The sequence below is a fragment of the Spea bombifrons genome, chromosome 1 (assembly GCF_027358695.1).
Source record: "Spea bombifrons isolate aSpeBom1 chromosome 1, aSpeBom1.2.pri, whole genome shotgun sequence".
Taxonomy (NCBI): domain Eukaryota; kingdom Metazoa; phylum Chordata; class Amphibia; order Anura; family Pelobatidae; genus Spea; species Spea bombifrons.
The window spans coordinates 114,711,075-114,725,911 of NC_071087.1; the positions used below are offsets into that span (position 1 = coordinate 114,711,075).

The 14,837-nt window shown below is 39.1% G+C and overlaps 1 protein-coding gene across 2 annotated transcripts in view; it reads right to left on the bottom strand.

Moving 5' to 3' along the window:
* Nucleotides 1-7,675: 7,675 nt before the first annotated feature.
* TPST2 (tyrosylprotein sulfotransferase 2) overlaps nt 7,676-14,837 on the bottom strand; it is a 30,671-nt gene continuing 23,509 nt past the window's right edge. For both annotated transcript variants that reach the window (XM_053469464.1, XM_053469456.1), the window contains 4 exons: nt 11,476-11,674; nt 10,176-10,226; nt 9,904-9,945; nt 7,676-8,392 (listed from right to left, as the gene is read on the bottom strand). In XM_053469464.1, coding sequence (XP_053325439.1) covers nt 9,916-9,945; nt 10,176-10,226; nt 11,476-11,674 — 280 coding nt within the window. In that variant the 3' untranslated portion in view covers nt 7,676-8,392; nt 9,904-9,915. The remainder of the gene's footprint in view (nt 8,393-9,903; nt 9,946-10,175; nt 10,227-11,475; nt 11,675-14,837) is intronic.

Below are 14,837 nucleotides of genomic sequence, written 5' to 3' on the forward strand. Positions count from 1 at the left end.
TCAGACCAGGCCACCTTCTTTCATTGCTCCGTGGTGCAGTTCTTATGCTCACATGCACATTATAGTGACTTTCAGCAGTAGACAGGGGTCAGCATGGGCGCCTTGACTGGTCTGTGGCTACGCAGCCCCATACACAAAAAATGTGATGCAACTTTCTTTTTTTTCAAAATCAAGTTTTTATTCAGTTTTCAAAGAATATGGGAAGGAGAAGGGGTAGGGGTACAGAAAGGAAAAGGTGGAGGGGTAGGGACGTGGGGGAATCAGGTACACACGGCATGAGACAATGGAATGCAAAAACACAGGTCCAGGTACAGACTACAAGGGCGGTCCGCATAAGGCAGCGAGTAGTGTTACATAAATCAACAACAGAAATGGAGGATATAGATCAAGAAGACCGGGCGGGCCGCGACATCGCCATTTACGTAGCAGGTAAGTACACCGGCCGGCCGAGCAGCCCGACGGTACAAGGCAACTATGCACCGTGCCCAACGACAGAGGACAACCAGTAGAACCAAGTGGCCGTGTAGACCTCCCTAAGTTTCGGAGTCGAGGCAGAGAGATCCTCGAGTGATGCAACTTTCTATCAGAACCAGCATTAGCTTTTTCAGCAATTTGAGCTACATTGGCGTGTCTGTTGGCATTTCACCACACGGGCCTGCCTTCTACCCCTCCCGGTGCATCAATGAATCTTGGCTGTCCATGACTCTGTTACCGGTTCACCACTTTTCCTGCCTTGAACCACTTTTGATAGGTACTGACCAATGCAGACCGGAAACACCCCACAAGAGCTGCAGTTGTGGAGATGCTCTGACCCAGTCGTCTAGCCATCACAATTTGGCCCCTGTCGAAGTCACTCAGATCCTTACGCTTGCCCACTTTTCCAGCTTCTAACACATCAACTTTGAGGGCCAAATGTCCACTTGCTGCTTAATATATCTAAACCACTGACAGGTGCCATGATAACAAGATTATCAGCGTTATTCACTTCACCTGTCAGCGGTCATAATATTATGGCTGATCGGTGTAGGTATCGTAAGAAGCTGTGCGTAAACTGTTGGTGCTACATAAATAAAATAATGATAATTAGAATAGAACAGAGCAAAAAAGGCCTGCTGTGTCACAAAAATATCATGGATTAATCAAGAACAACAAGTTAACCTACTTGCAGAGTACACAGTGCAAACAGTTCATGGTGCAAGAGTTTGTAATTTATGATGTATCAGCACAGTGCTATCACTGGCAAATAATCCAACAGAATTTCTCGTGACCAGAGGAACATCCAGAATCATGAGATAGGTTCTAAAAAAATTGAAAGGCACGAAGCCTATAGGACTTCAGACAAGGTATATTAAAGTGATACCCAGGGCAGGGAGACTTCAGTAGGTACACACTGCTGTGATGGGTGTAAAGATGGATATAGCCTTTTGAAGGTGAATATCTAAAGTGAATAGATGAAGAGGAGCTCATTATACACAATGAACTTAAATATATAAATACAAAAAACATAGGGATTGGATAAATGTGTGCTATATTCCCACAACTATGTTCCCTCCATGCTTTGATGACAGTGACATAGATCAACAGAAGAGTAACTTAATTGAAGCATTGCCAGGTCAGTGTATATGTATAGTCACCAAGGGTGCATTTCTCCACTGGTGGTTTGGTTGACCACTGAACCCCTCAGCACAGGTAAAATAAGATAAGATTACCAGCATCCACATAGGGTATGACTTTAGACATGCGGCACAGTTTTTCTTATAAACGGCTTTAGGCAAAAATGATATACGGTATATATGTTTTATATTCGTATGTATTGTTAAGAAATCAGACATGACTTTGTTCCTTTAACCTACTTATGTTGTGCACTCCGCCTAAATGCTTTGACATTAACCTAAGGCAGCACCTTATAAGCAATTTCCACGTGTCTCTATGCATAGGCTGTTTAACAAAACTGCTTGTTGATTAAACTGCTTTATGTATAGATAGGTATGCAGTTTGCATATACAGTACACTGTATTTTATATTTTCAACTTTAAAGTGGCTTCAATTCACAGGAGTGTAGAGAATCTCCCTAAATGCTTATGTTAAAAAAACAAGTTGACATATGCTCCATGGCACAGACACAGGTAATGTCCTTGATACTGTTTGGAGAACACATTGTTGATGTGAAGGACAATACTCTGCAAAGTTAATGCTTATGACTGCCACGTTCACATGTTCTATAGGCCTCAGATAACACGAATAAGGCCTTTCTTCAGATGGGAAAATAATAGATTTCGTATTCTTTATCACAAGGTTCCATACTGTAAAACCTCAGGTATAATACACACAACTTACCCCTTTTTCAGGAGTCCTGAAAAGGAAGTGTATATTACTGAACTATACTGCATTAGTGAATGCTACATTGAAAGGGTTAATGCTTGTGTTTTCAGTCCCCACATACTTGTAGGGACCAAGTAATAATCAATGCTATGCTCCTATGAAGTACCAGCATTGAAAGAGTTAAAAAAACAAATCTTCAACAGCACCCGTAGTCAAAGGTGCTTTCAGGTCAGTTGCTGTTAGTTCTACGCAGCAGAAGTCCAAACAACTGATGATCAGATCACTTCTATTGGTCAGGAGTGATTTGATTATTTAGACAGTCACTGGATGTCAATGAGAGAGAGAGAAAGACAGTGGGTTAACTACAGGGCCCGTCTTGTATCATGTCCCGTCCCTCTAGGGGGCCCAGGCGACCCCTGAGACCACTTGTTCCTGTCTCGTGCCGGTTCAGAATTGTTCGGAAAGGGCCCATTCTGAACAAGTTTGAACCGGCAATGGGAGACAGGGCCGCGGAGGGGTCAAGTGTGTGTTTACATATGTAAAGACACAGACAAGCCACTTGTGGATAATGATATCAGACAGACAAGCTATTTGGGGGCAATGATGGCTCAAACAAGCTGATTGAGGGCAATGATGGCACAAACCAGCTGTTTGGACAGCACACGCAGAGTGTTTGGGGGTTCAGATGGAACTGAGTGCGGGTTCGGAGTGCAAAAGTGGCACTCACACAGTGGTGCCACCCGGTGTCACCCCTTGTTCCGGTCTCCTCGTATTGGTTCAAAATTGTTTAGAAAGGATCCTTCCAACCTTGACCAGTGGAGTTCACACGGGGGGGACAGGAACCTATTGGGTCACGTTTTTGTCTCATGTCATATTATGTCACAGTGTGCCAGCAGCTAGACAGGAAGCTGCAGGAGCGGGGAGAGGTAAGCAGGGACAGGAGGGAGGTATATGTGTATATATATATATATGTGTATATATATATATATATGTATGTGAGCATGGATGTGTAATTGTATGTGTTTGAGAGTATAGGTATGTAATTGAGTGTGTGTGTGTGAGCATGGATGTGTAATTGTGTGTGTGAGCATGGATGTGTAATTGTATGTGTTTGGGAGTATAGGTATGTAATTGAGTGTGTGTGTGAGCATGGATGTGTAATTGTGTGTTTGTGTGTGTGAGCCTGGATGTGTAATTGTGTGTGTGTGAGTAAATGTGTGTAATTTGTGTAGGTGTGTTTACATGTGTGCCAGAGTGCATGTTGGAAGGGGGGGGCAAGGGTCAAATAAGGCACAGACAAGTTGTTTGGGGCAATGATGGCACAGACAAGGTGTTAAATTGGGGGGCCCTGGCACAATTTTTACACCAGGGCCCTATGGTTCCTAGTTACACCCCTGAACTCATAAGCTGTTAGGTGGCAAAGGTGGCACTGTGGGACATGTTGCTTGGTGAAGTTGAGGGGCCCTGGAGTGATTTTCAAACCAGGGTCTGGAAATTGTTTCTACCTGTGAAATAAAATTATACTGTGTGCCATGTAGTAAAGATGATAATTAAAATATTATGAAACCCCCTGAGATCCAATGTGCCATTTGAGCAGTCTGTCTTACATTATGTGTGTGCTTGTGTTTCATAGTATATTCATGCCATCTATTGTACAGTGATAGGGAGTATGATGGCGCATACACAAATTGTGCTCTGCAGACAAGTAGTAGGCATAAATGTTTTGTAAAATATAGGCATTCATAGAAGTGGCAGATATATTATTAAGTTGCTCCTTTTTCCTGCCACAGCACCCACAAGAAAAGTCTTATGCGGGCGAGCCAGTGCTGGAAGCTGGCTGGCAATGGGTTTTCTGTACATACACATTGGTTTGCTAGTAAGCTAGTAAGCTAAGTAGCTAGTGCAAACCCCCTACACGCATTTACACAGAGAAAAAAGATTAATTATATGTGTGTTATATATATATATTAATATATTTAAATTAACCTTATTGTCTCTGTGTAAATGCATGTAGGGATGCATGTCGCGAAATACACTCACTGGCCACTTTATTAGGTATACCTGTTCAATTGCTTGTTAACACAAATAGCTAATCAACCAATCACATGGCAGCAACTCAATGTCTTTAGGGATGTAGATGAAGTCAAGACAACTTGCTGAAGTTCAAACCAAGCATCAGAATGGGGGGGGGAATTTAAGTGGCCTTAAACATGGCATGGTTGTTGGTGCCAGACGGGCTGGTCTGAGTAATTCAGAAGCTGCTGATCTACAACACGTCGAACCTTGAAGCAGATGGGCTACAGCAGCAGAAGACCACACCGGGTGAAACTCAGCTAAGAACAGGAAACTGAGGCTACAATTCGCACAGGCTCACCAAAATTGGACAATAGAAGACTGGAAAAATGTTGCCTGGTCTGATAAGTCTCGATTTCAGCTGTGACATTCAGATGGCAGGGTCAGACAACACGAAAGCATGGATCCATCCTGCCTTGTATCAACGGTTTAAGCTGGTGGTGATGTAATGGTGTGGGGGACATTTTCTTGGCACACTTTGGGCCCCTTAGGACCAATTGAGCATTGCTTAATCACGACAGGCTACCTGAGTATTGTTGCTGACCATGTACAGCCCTTTATGACCACAGTGTATGTATTTTCTGATAGCTACTTTCAGCTGGATAATGCACCATGTCACAAAACTCACATCATCTCAAACTGGTTTCTTGAACATGACAATGAGTTCACTGTACTCAATTGGCCTCCACACTCACCAGATCTCAATCCAATAGAGCACCTTTGGGAAGTGGTGGAACGGGAGATTTGCATGGATGTGCAGCCAGCAAATCTGCAGCAACTGCGTGATGCCATCATGTCCATATGGAGCAAAATCTCTGAGGAATGTTTACAGCACCTTGTAGAACGTATACCACGAAGAATGAAGGCAGTTCTGAAGGCAAAAGGGGGTCCAACCTGGTACTAGCAAGGCGTACCTAATAATGTGACCAGAGAGTGTGTGTGCTTATATATATATATATATATATATATATATATATATATATATATTTAAATATATATATATATATCTATAACAGAAATAACCGTCAGTGAGCCTAAGAAAGTTACTGGCCCATGCATGTTATATCTTGAACACAAACAGCAAATATCTGTGAGTAAGGCTTTTTGGTAGAATCATCTTTATGTGAAAGCTTGGACATGCTTGTTTTCAGAGGTGTTATGTTTCAAGCACCTGTTTGGTTTCCCGATTTACCTTCCAGGTTGTTTCATGTATCTTTATTTGGTGTAACGCGTTCAGCACAGTCTTGATATTTTGCATAAACCAATCACTGTACCCAAATTGCGACATTTCTTTGAGACCGAATCAGATAGTTATGTATTGTTGTTAAGGAAATTGTTTAACAATTTGAGGGCGGTAGATAAATGGAACACCTTCCCATCAGAAGTGATAGAGGATAATACACTAAGGGGATTTAAACATGCATGATATAGGCATAAAGATAAACTGAATCAAAGACAAGACCAAGGATTGATTAAGATTAGTGGTCGGCAAGGTGTCCACATTCCGGCACCAGAAAATTAAAGACTGCCACGTCGCAGCGACCTAATCTAATCCTGCAATGTGGCCTTTTTAAAGGCAGCCTTCTCTCTATAGTGCACGTGGGAAAGGGATGTCATTTATAGGACCCTGGAGGCGAGAAGTACACAAGGTGGGTTTTTATGGGGAGCATGTGGGGTTAAAGGAAATTGTTCTTATTGAATTAAAACTTAATACATTTACTTGAGTGTTCTGATTTCTGTAGGTAGAACACTACCACTTAGGCGTTTTGGAATGTTCTGTGTACAGAAACCTCTTATTGAAAATTATTAAAAGTTAAGGATTAATTCAATGTATTAACTTTGGGGTTGCTAAGATATTTGTCTTGATGAGAGAGAGGAGAGAGTTTGTTTGTTAATTACTGAGCAGATCAGGTATAAAAAATATTCAAAGAACATACTGGAAGAACTTAATAGTGTAAGGAACTAGTCCTGAATGTTTTAACAATTTTGCCTGCCGGGCTCCATTCCTTAACCTGTCTTAACCTAAACTTCACCCTGATAAACTCGAGGAAGACCCTGTTAGATTCTAAACAGAGTCCACACCAGCCTTAATGGGGACTCGGCTGAACTCAGCTGGAAATCATCAGGTGGACAATTTGCCACCATAGTAGACTTTCAAATCAAAATTCAATTTGATTTGAATTGAATGCTTTGTCTATTAACTATATGAACTAAAAGCAAGTGTAACAAATTATATAATGTGGATTAGTGTTGCATCTATAAAGGATTTGTCTGAGTGAGACCAGAAGATTTTGAATCCCATTGCAGAGCTTATTAGAAAGCTTAATGCCTGGAAGGACTCAGCCGGCACAATTTATTGGATTGGCTTCTGTGTTGGAAAACAAAGCAGGTCTTGTATAATGTTACAACTCCTTAATATACATTCTAAAATATAAATATATCTTTGGGAGGTTTTAAGCATGAGACAAAAACTTTGACAAATTGCCTACCTGGTGCCTAACAAAAAAAAATGCTTCCTGACCCTTTGAAAAGTTCATTGGTTACTTTCCCCTGGATGTAAGAGGGGTCATAGATTCACACAGTCAAGAACTGATGATGTGTTGTGCTTGCCCGAGAGCAAGAACTGACAGATCCCCAAACCCTTCTTCTGAAGATGTCATCAGACTAGATAACTCAGACTGGACTCCTCCTCAGCCAACAAAGAGAGAAGTGTGTGTATGTGTATGTAAGTATGGTTGTGTGTGTAAGTATGTCATTGTGTGTGTGTGTGTGTGCAAGTAAATATGTGTATATATGAGTGTGTGTGCTAGTATGTTAGTGTACGTATGATGGTATATGTGAGCATATTACTTGTGCCTGCGTGTAAGAGGAGCTTGGGGGCCCAGCCGTTTTTTGTTACGCCGCTCAGCAAAATATACTACAAGGACTGCTTCGTTCTGCAGCCCTCTACATATCATTCTGTTTACCAGATGACTTCCCATAGACGTAGCAGTGTTTTACTACCAATGTCACAAGATTCACATTACCGAGAGATGCTCGGTAAGCAAAAACGAGAAAATCACGATTTGAGTTTGAATTATGATTTTATATGTAATTACATATGATATAAGGTTTTATATCTTTAATAATGTGCTATACAAAGGCTTATTTGTAAGAGACAGTGTTTTTGAATTATACTGAAAATATTAATTTAGGATTAAAGCAAAAAAAAAAAACATTGGAAAGAAAATATAAGAATATCAACATTTATGCATCAAGTTAATAAATTAGACAATAAAGCTTCATGACAAAGTTGGCACTTTATTAAAATTGTTTAATGACCAAAAAGAAAACAAAATGACAGTCATATATTAAAAATTTAAATAAAACTTTAAAAAGGTACGTACAAAATTAATTCAGTTTAACACTTCTATGGTAAAGGGTATACACATCCTCTTTATCTAATTTGCTTAATACATATAGGACACAATTATTAGGCCATTAAAAGCACTGGGGATCCTCGTTACTGTTACTAAAAATAAAAATGTTATTGCCTTTATTCCATTCCGTCTATTTGAATAAATGCTAATTGTGAAGGGAAGCTTTTTTTTATGTTAGACTTGCAATTTAATCCCTTAAATAGATGATCAGAAGATACTAAGTAGAACAAATTAAAACAAAACAACCTTTCAATTTGTCTTTAGCTTAGGGTCTAGTGCATTAAATGCGGTATAAAATGCTTTGTCTTACGATATAAAATACTTGGCCACAACAAATCTGAATTTAATTACTTGTAAAAACAGATTACATCCTTTTCTACTACAAGTTCGGAAGAATTTAAGAGGTCAACAATCACTGGCAGATTTTAAAGATCCCAGCGTACAAACAAGTGCAAATACATTCGCTCTGGACAGTCACAGTTTGGCAACATTTGGCAAGCAATATGCTTGGGTATCTGGTTTCCTTTCACAGCTGCAAGGATTTTCTTCTTTCTTGTTAATGACAAGTAATTTGGTCCCTGGGAAACAACAGGAAGAGAAACAGTTGAGTTTCCAAAAATATACAAATAGTTTAAGCACTATATTATATTGTTACGTAATGGTTAAGCTACAAATAGCTTAAAAATAAATACATTTTCCAACCCACAGTAATGTACAAATAGCTGTTTCCATTCTGTACAGAAGTCACAACGAACTAAGTAAATGCCCGTGTGATGTAATTTGTTTAATTTTTATGTCGCTAATACATGAGAATATTTGTAGAGTTGGGGGAAAACTGCATCGGGTAGGAATTCATTATATCCCATGGGGTTTAAGTATTACAGTTTCATTTATATTTATCAACATGGTTGATCAGTGCTGTTCCTTGAAACCCAGCTAAAGATAAACATGGGCTAATCACCATGCATCAGACCTTGCTGTATGGGAGACATGACTGAACAAGCTAGAAACTAAGACCAAATATAAGGTAATATGGTTCTATTATCTCCGTATAAAATAAAATATGTAATAAATAATATAGATTCTTATTTGCAGAGCGTTAATGCATTTATGGGAATCAATCAGTTAAAACTATTGTATGCACAAGTGACTCCATTACCTCAGCTTTTCCAAGAATTGCATTGAAATTTCAGAACTTAGCCAGAATTACAGAAAGAAGGGGGATTTGTAAATTCCTTGAGGCAATCCACCTTCCAGGTGCAGTGAAGACAAGCATCCAGTAAGGCCAGTACTGGTGTGCTTTCAGCTGATACCCTGGAGCGAATGTACAGCTGCAGATCTTTGCAAGCTTTGTGGAAGGCTCCAGAATATGAGATGAGCCGAGATGACTTTACACTTTAGAACTTGCCTTTATCATTTCTCACAAAGTCTTGTGTCTCATGAAAGACCCATGAAAAAAAACAAGCAACAAGCCTTGTGTTTGGGCTTATCCCCCCAAATCCACAGCTCTTGACATCTTTAGCCTATGCCCCTGTAAACAAGCTCTCCCTATGAATCTCACATGCTCAGTAAAACAACAAATGGGGAAATGACCACCCTTACGTAGAATAGGGCAGGAAAAAAAAGAGGGCCTGGGGGTTTTATTTTCCTTCCCTATCTGCATAGGTGGAAATGGTCATAATTTGGTTGTTTTTTTTAAATTATAAAGAAGAAAACAGCTTAGGCAGCCACAGTGTGCGCCGCTGGTACCCTTTAAGGTTGGTTATAAAGAAGTACTCAGTTTATTTTGTTACACTACATTGTTATAATCTGTTTTTAAGGGCGTATAACTCATTGGTAATTATCTAACCTGTCTAATTTCTTGCATATATACATTTAACAGATTTTGCTACATCACTACGTACCCAGTTGTGGCTTCTAAACAATTTGGACAAACATTTTTGCTCCTGAAAGCTTCAGGCTACTGTTGTGGTAACAGAAACAAATTGCTACATTAGTTATGGTTTTTAAAATAAAAACTAATTGAAAACTATTTGTTCCAAATGAGGTTGGATAACAGAGTTTTGCTTCTAAAATCACGTAGTCTTACCTGAATTTAAAGTCACCAGTGAGAAGAATTATTCTGATGGGTCTGCAAAAAATACACATCAATCAGTAAACATGGACAATGACAGCTGCCATGCGAATGCAACAATACCTGAAAGCAATAGCTATCATCATCATGCAGAGCTATGCAAAATAAGCTTTACATTAGAATATTGATAGGATTCAAATTAAAACTGCATTTGCAATGAGTTTACATGACATAAAAAGAATGTGTTCCCAGTTTGAATTATATATTTACAAACCAACAAAACAAACCTGAATATGTCCCTTTAGACTGTTTGGGGTTTTAAAATCTCCTTTCATAACCTACAAAAAAAAGATAACATTTTAAGGGTTTTGAGCAAAGATATTTAGAGTCACAATCTATAAACAAAAGAGAAGAAAACCTATGTATACATAAAAAAAAAGGAATCCAGAAACAGATGTGTGTGTGTGTGTCCCACCCCTCCCAAAAGGTACTGTTCCGCAAAAAAACATTAACTGAGCTCCCAAAATATTAAGCAAAAAACCTCACAACCTTACCGGACAAGGAGGTGAAAACTGACCAGGGCTGCCACTGTGAATCCGGCACCCAATGCTTTCCTGTGGGGGCGCAGTGAGGCGGGTTATGTGACCCCACTGGGCTCCTCACAGCACCAGCTTAACAGGAGCCCGCAGGAATGCCTAGGGTGCCAGATTCAGGATTGCAGAAGATACGCAAAGGCATGGCAGGTCTCCACAAGGTGAGAGGGGGAGTAGTGTATGAGAGTATGAATAAGGTAGTGCCAGAGTCAATGTGTATGTGTATATATGTATAATGCTGGAGCCAGTGTCTGTAAATGTAGTGCCAGAGTCAGTATGTCTACTGTATTGTCGTGCCAGATCCAGCTGTGTGCATTGTGTTATTTTAAAACAGTCACTCTATATAGTGTTAGCCAGGGCATGTGTGTATGTTGTTGTAGTGTGTGCAAGAGGGTGGTTTTAGCATGTATGGTGTTGTGTATGTTACACTATGGCATTAGCATGAACGTTTATGTCAGCATTTAGTGTTAGAATGTGTGTAGAATGTTAACATGCGTGTGTTACTGTAAGGCGTTAGTGAACATAAGATGTTAGCATGTGTCTCTTACTGTATGGTGTGTAAGTGTATGTTAGTGTATGGCAAAGCTGGACAAAGCCCAGGAAGCTGCCCCCCTTGCTTGGCTACAAGTAGTGCTGAGGCTGGTGCCATATGTGCATGGCATCCAGACGCCTGTGCTGACAATGTGACCCCACGGTATTGGACAAACAGCAGCAGACAGCTTGCATACAGTCCAGACAGATCTCCATGAGGTAAGAGAAGGTGAGCAGTGTATGTAAGTGTGTGGGTACTGATCTATATGATGATTACATGTTTAAACTCTCTCATATGCTGTGCACCCGAATATGTTAGTGTTTATAAAGTCCAGGCCCCAATAAATATTAGAATGAATCTTTGGCAAATTTGTCAAGCCCTGCCTTAGTACATCTGTCATTCTTTCCTCTTAAGGTTTAATCACACAAACAAAGCACAGAAAAACTATACAAACATACTCACTCTGTGGGTGTTGTTGACTACCATGGCATCTGGACTACCATATTTTGGTGGGTTCGCAAAGGGATCATACCCAAGCCTGACAAGCATGGGTGCTATTCGAGGCATATCTTCTACTATGTCCACTGGAAGCTTTCCAACCCACTTTGACAAAGCCTCTAGATTCACAGGCTTCATTACCTGGTCTGTTGATTTTTCAGTTCTGCAAATGCAATGCAATCTAATTGAAAATTGTGCTGTTTTTATGTGAAAAAGAACTGAGCATGCCGTTATGATCTGTATATAAGTATACACGGTACAAAACAATGTAATACAAAGTCTGTTGATTACCTTGGGCAGTTAGAAAACAAAGTGTGAACGGTATAAAAATCACCACAGGAAATAAACTGAAGCTGGACTGTTATCCAGTCTGGAGTTAAGTAAAATGTATGTTTATTTTTTTCTTTCAATTACTGCGTCTTACTTCAGTTACTAAGAAAAATAGGAACAAAGGCATGTTGTAATAACCCCATTTAGCTAAAGTCTTTCTTACATCATGTACGCCACACAAAAACATAGTGATGCCCGATCATATACAGCGCCATCTGGTGGCTCAATGAACCAAGTAGTTTGACTAGCATTAGAACTTTATACATACGCATCTACAATATCAAACCAAAGGTATTCCCAATTTAATCACAATCGCGTTAGGATATACAATGCGGGTAATTTAGATGCAATAAATAGTTTAGATGCAGTACACCTGAATAAATGAGTGGTAACCCTCTAATGGGTGGTTTAATTGGTATGGGTTCATGCAATATTATCATTTACAACCATAAGCACAGTTGGTAGAAACAGAATATTCATATATTATGATTTCTATATTTCTGCCACTTGCACATGATTAAGAGTCCTTCAACATATGAGAGCTTCTAATTTGCAATTACATTGAGAATGTATCATTGCAGCCAAGCTGCTTCTTGCATATATCCCTTCCTCCTAAATATTATCATGTGTACCACAACTTCATTTGGACGTTAGCCTTCAAAAACAAGACCCATTATTGCATGGTTTGTTAACACTATCAATCTATACATCCTAAAACATAAGTGAATTAGCAGGATTTGAAAAAAACATTATCCCAAAATCTATTTGTCCAGATGAAGGATTTTTTATGAAAAATATAAAATATTACATTTCCTCTAATCCATATGGGAGCCAAAGAGGGATTAATTAATGTTTCCTTCTTATAGTAGAGGCCATCATGAATTCAGGGGCAGGCGGAAAAACTCCTGGAGTTATGCATATGCATACACATACACACCTTTTTGTAATCATTAACACTGCTGCATCTGTTTTGTGTTCACATTTTGCCAACAGTGGTGTTGCATCAAGTTCCACCAGGAGAGTGCACTAGAGGACAGACCAATTCCTCCATAAAAACATACTAAAACAAAAGGCTCCCTGGCAGGTTGATTGCACATTAAAATTCATGGACACTACCACAAATGTGGAGCAATCATCTAGATCATTATATTTAGCTTCCATGGCACATGGCCTACACTTAGCACCATAACTGCTGCAGGATCTATAGTGGTGGTTTAACAAGGTATGGTGCATGTCTGTGCATCAACTTTCGAGTCTACAAATCTTTCTTATTCTGTTCCTGAATGACTCCTCCTAGGATGCTCAGCTACCGACCATACCTGGAAACTTTGATTTGCTCCTGAAGCTCTGGAAATCGCAGCTCATTACAGGGGGGAAGCCACTGACCTCTGAGGAGGGTGAGGGTTTAACCATGCCTACCTCAGTATGCAGCTAACCACACCTGCCTTAAGCAGCAAGAGGGGGAGATCTTCATGGGAGATTCAGGTAGCTCAGTTGAATTTTAAAAATTACACTCCTGAAACTTGGACAGTGTGCTACTTAACACATCTAAAGCCATTCTGAGGCTGCTAAACATGCCTACAGAAACACATTCTAAGTGTGACTCAATGGGCTTTGCTACTTTTCACACCATCACCAACTAAGAATAAAGAGAACTGTATGCACTACTAGAAAGATAAGTGCAAATGCACACAATGTCCCACACAAATAAAATTATGCCATTTCAACCCTTTACTACTAGACTAAATTTAAAAATACACTATGCAAGCCACAAATTTAACAAAACAGTCTAGAGTCAATGCTAGAGCTCTACAAACCACGCATCATATCAATACACATTAACTGAACAGGTAGACCCTCAGACCCAAAATCTTCTCTGCATTGTTTGCTACCTTATATAATTTTTATTATATTTTAGCAATACATGTTACAGAATAGAATGCACATGTATTTAACACAACATGTTGTCCAACCTGGTGGATAGTAGCCCTGGACCATTAAATCATACACCTGACAGGATTAAATGGTACTTGATCAAGGTGCTAAAAGTTGTTTACCATTTTCATCCTTGAATTCCAGGGATCAGAGCACAATTTTGCTACAGTTATATTTCCGTTACAGCCATATAAACAGCTTGCACTTTACGAAGGAAAACTATGTGCATTCCATCAATAGATATAATAGTAACGATATATAAAAAAAAGACCTCTTTTCCCTATTTACCCAGCTATACCATAGAATAGTAAAAGTAATGAGCTAAAACCTTAATTCCTATAAAGCATTGCATATATACCATGTGTTGAAACCTAACCTGTTATTCCAAATATGTACTGTTTCACTGTTTACTCAATAAAATGATATGATGTAACGACGACATTGTGATACAGCAACTATGCCTGTACATGTGATTCTTAATCGTTCTTTAAGAAAAAGATATTACAGAAAAAAATCTTTATAAATGAGTGATTTCTGCATAATAGTAGAGATGTAGAATGTAGTATTAGTGCTATGTGGTAATAAAAAAAGGGGGTTGAAATGTAATGTCCAACGTTCCAAAATCTCTGTAACGACTGTGTTGTCTCATCTCTTTTCTCCCTCAGTCCTCAGCTCTTCTGATGTGTTTTATCTTGTTACAGGTCAAATGACAGGTAAGGTGTTCATACAGCTTTTATAAATACATTCAATAATTGTGAGTTTTAAATGACAAGAATGTATGCTCACCATGGAAACGGAATGCAAGTTTAACACAAACAGGTGATTTTAAACAATAAGCATGCTAAATGAGTAATGCCAAGACTGGCTAGGCATTTTAGATTACTATATCCATTTTTTTAGGATTTTATTTAAAATCCTACTGCTGTGAACATAAACTTAAAATAATTTTAATTTAAAGGAAAAGTCTATCCAATATACCATATTCATTAAGCAGAATATTTTTTGTCTTCATTCCATTCTAGAAAACTAAGATGAAGGCTTTTTTTTTTTACGTGGAATTG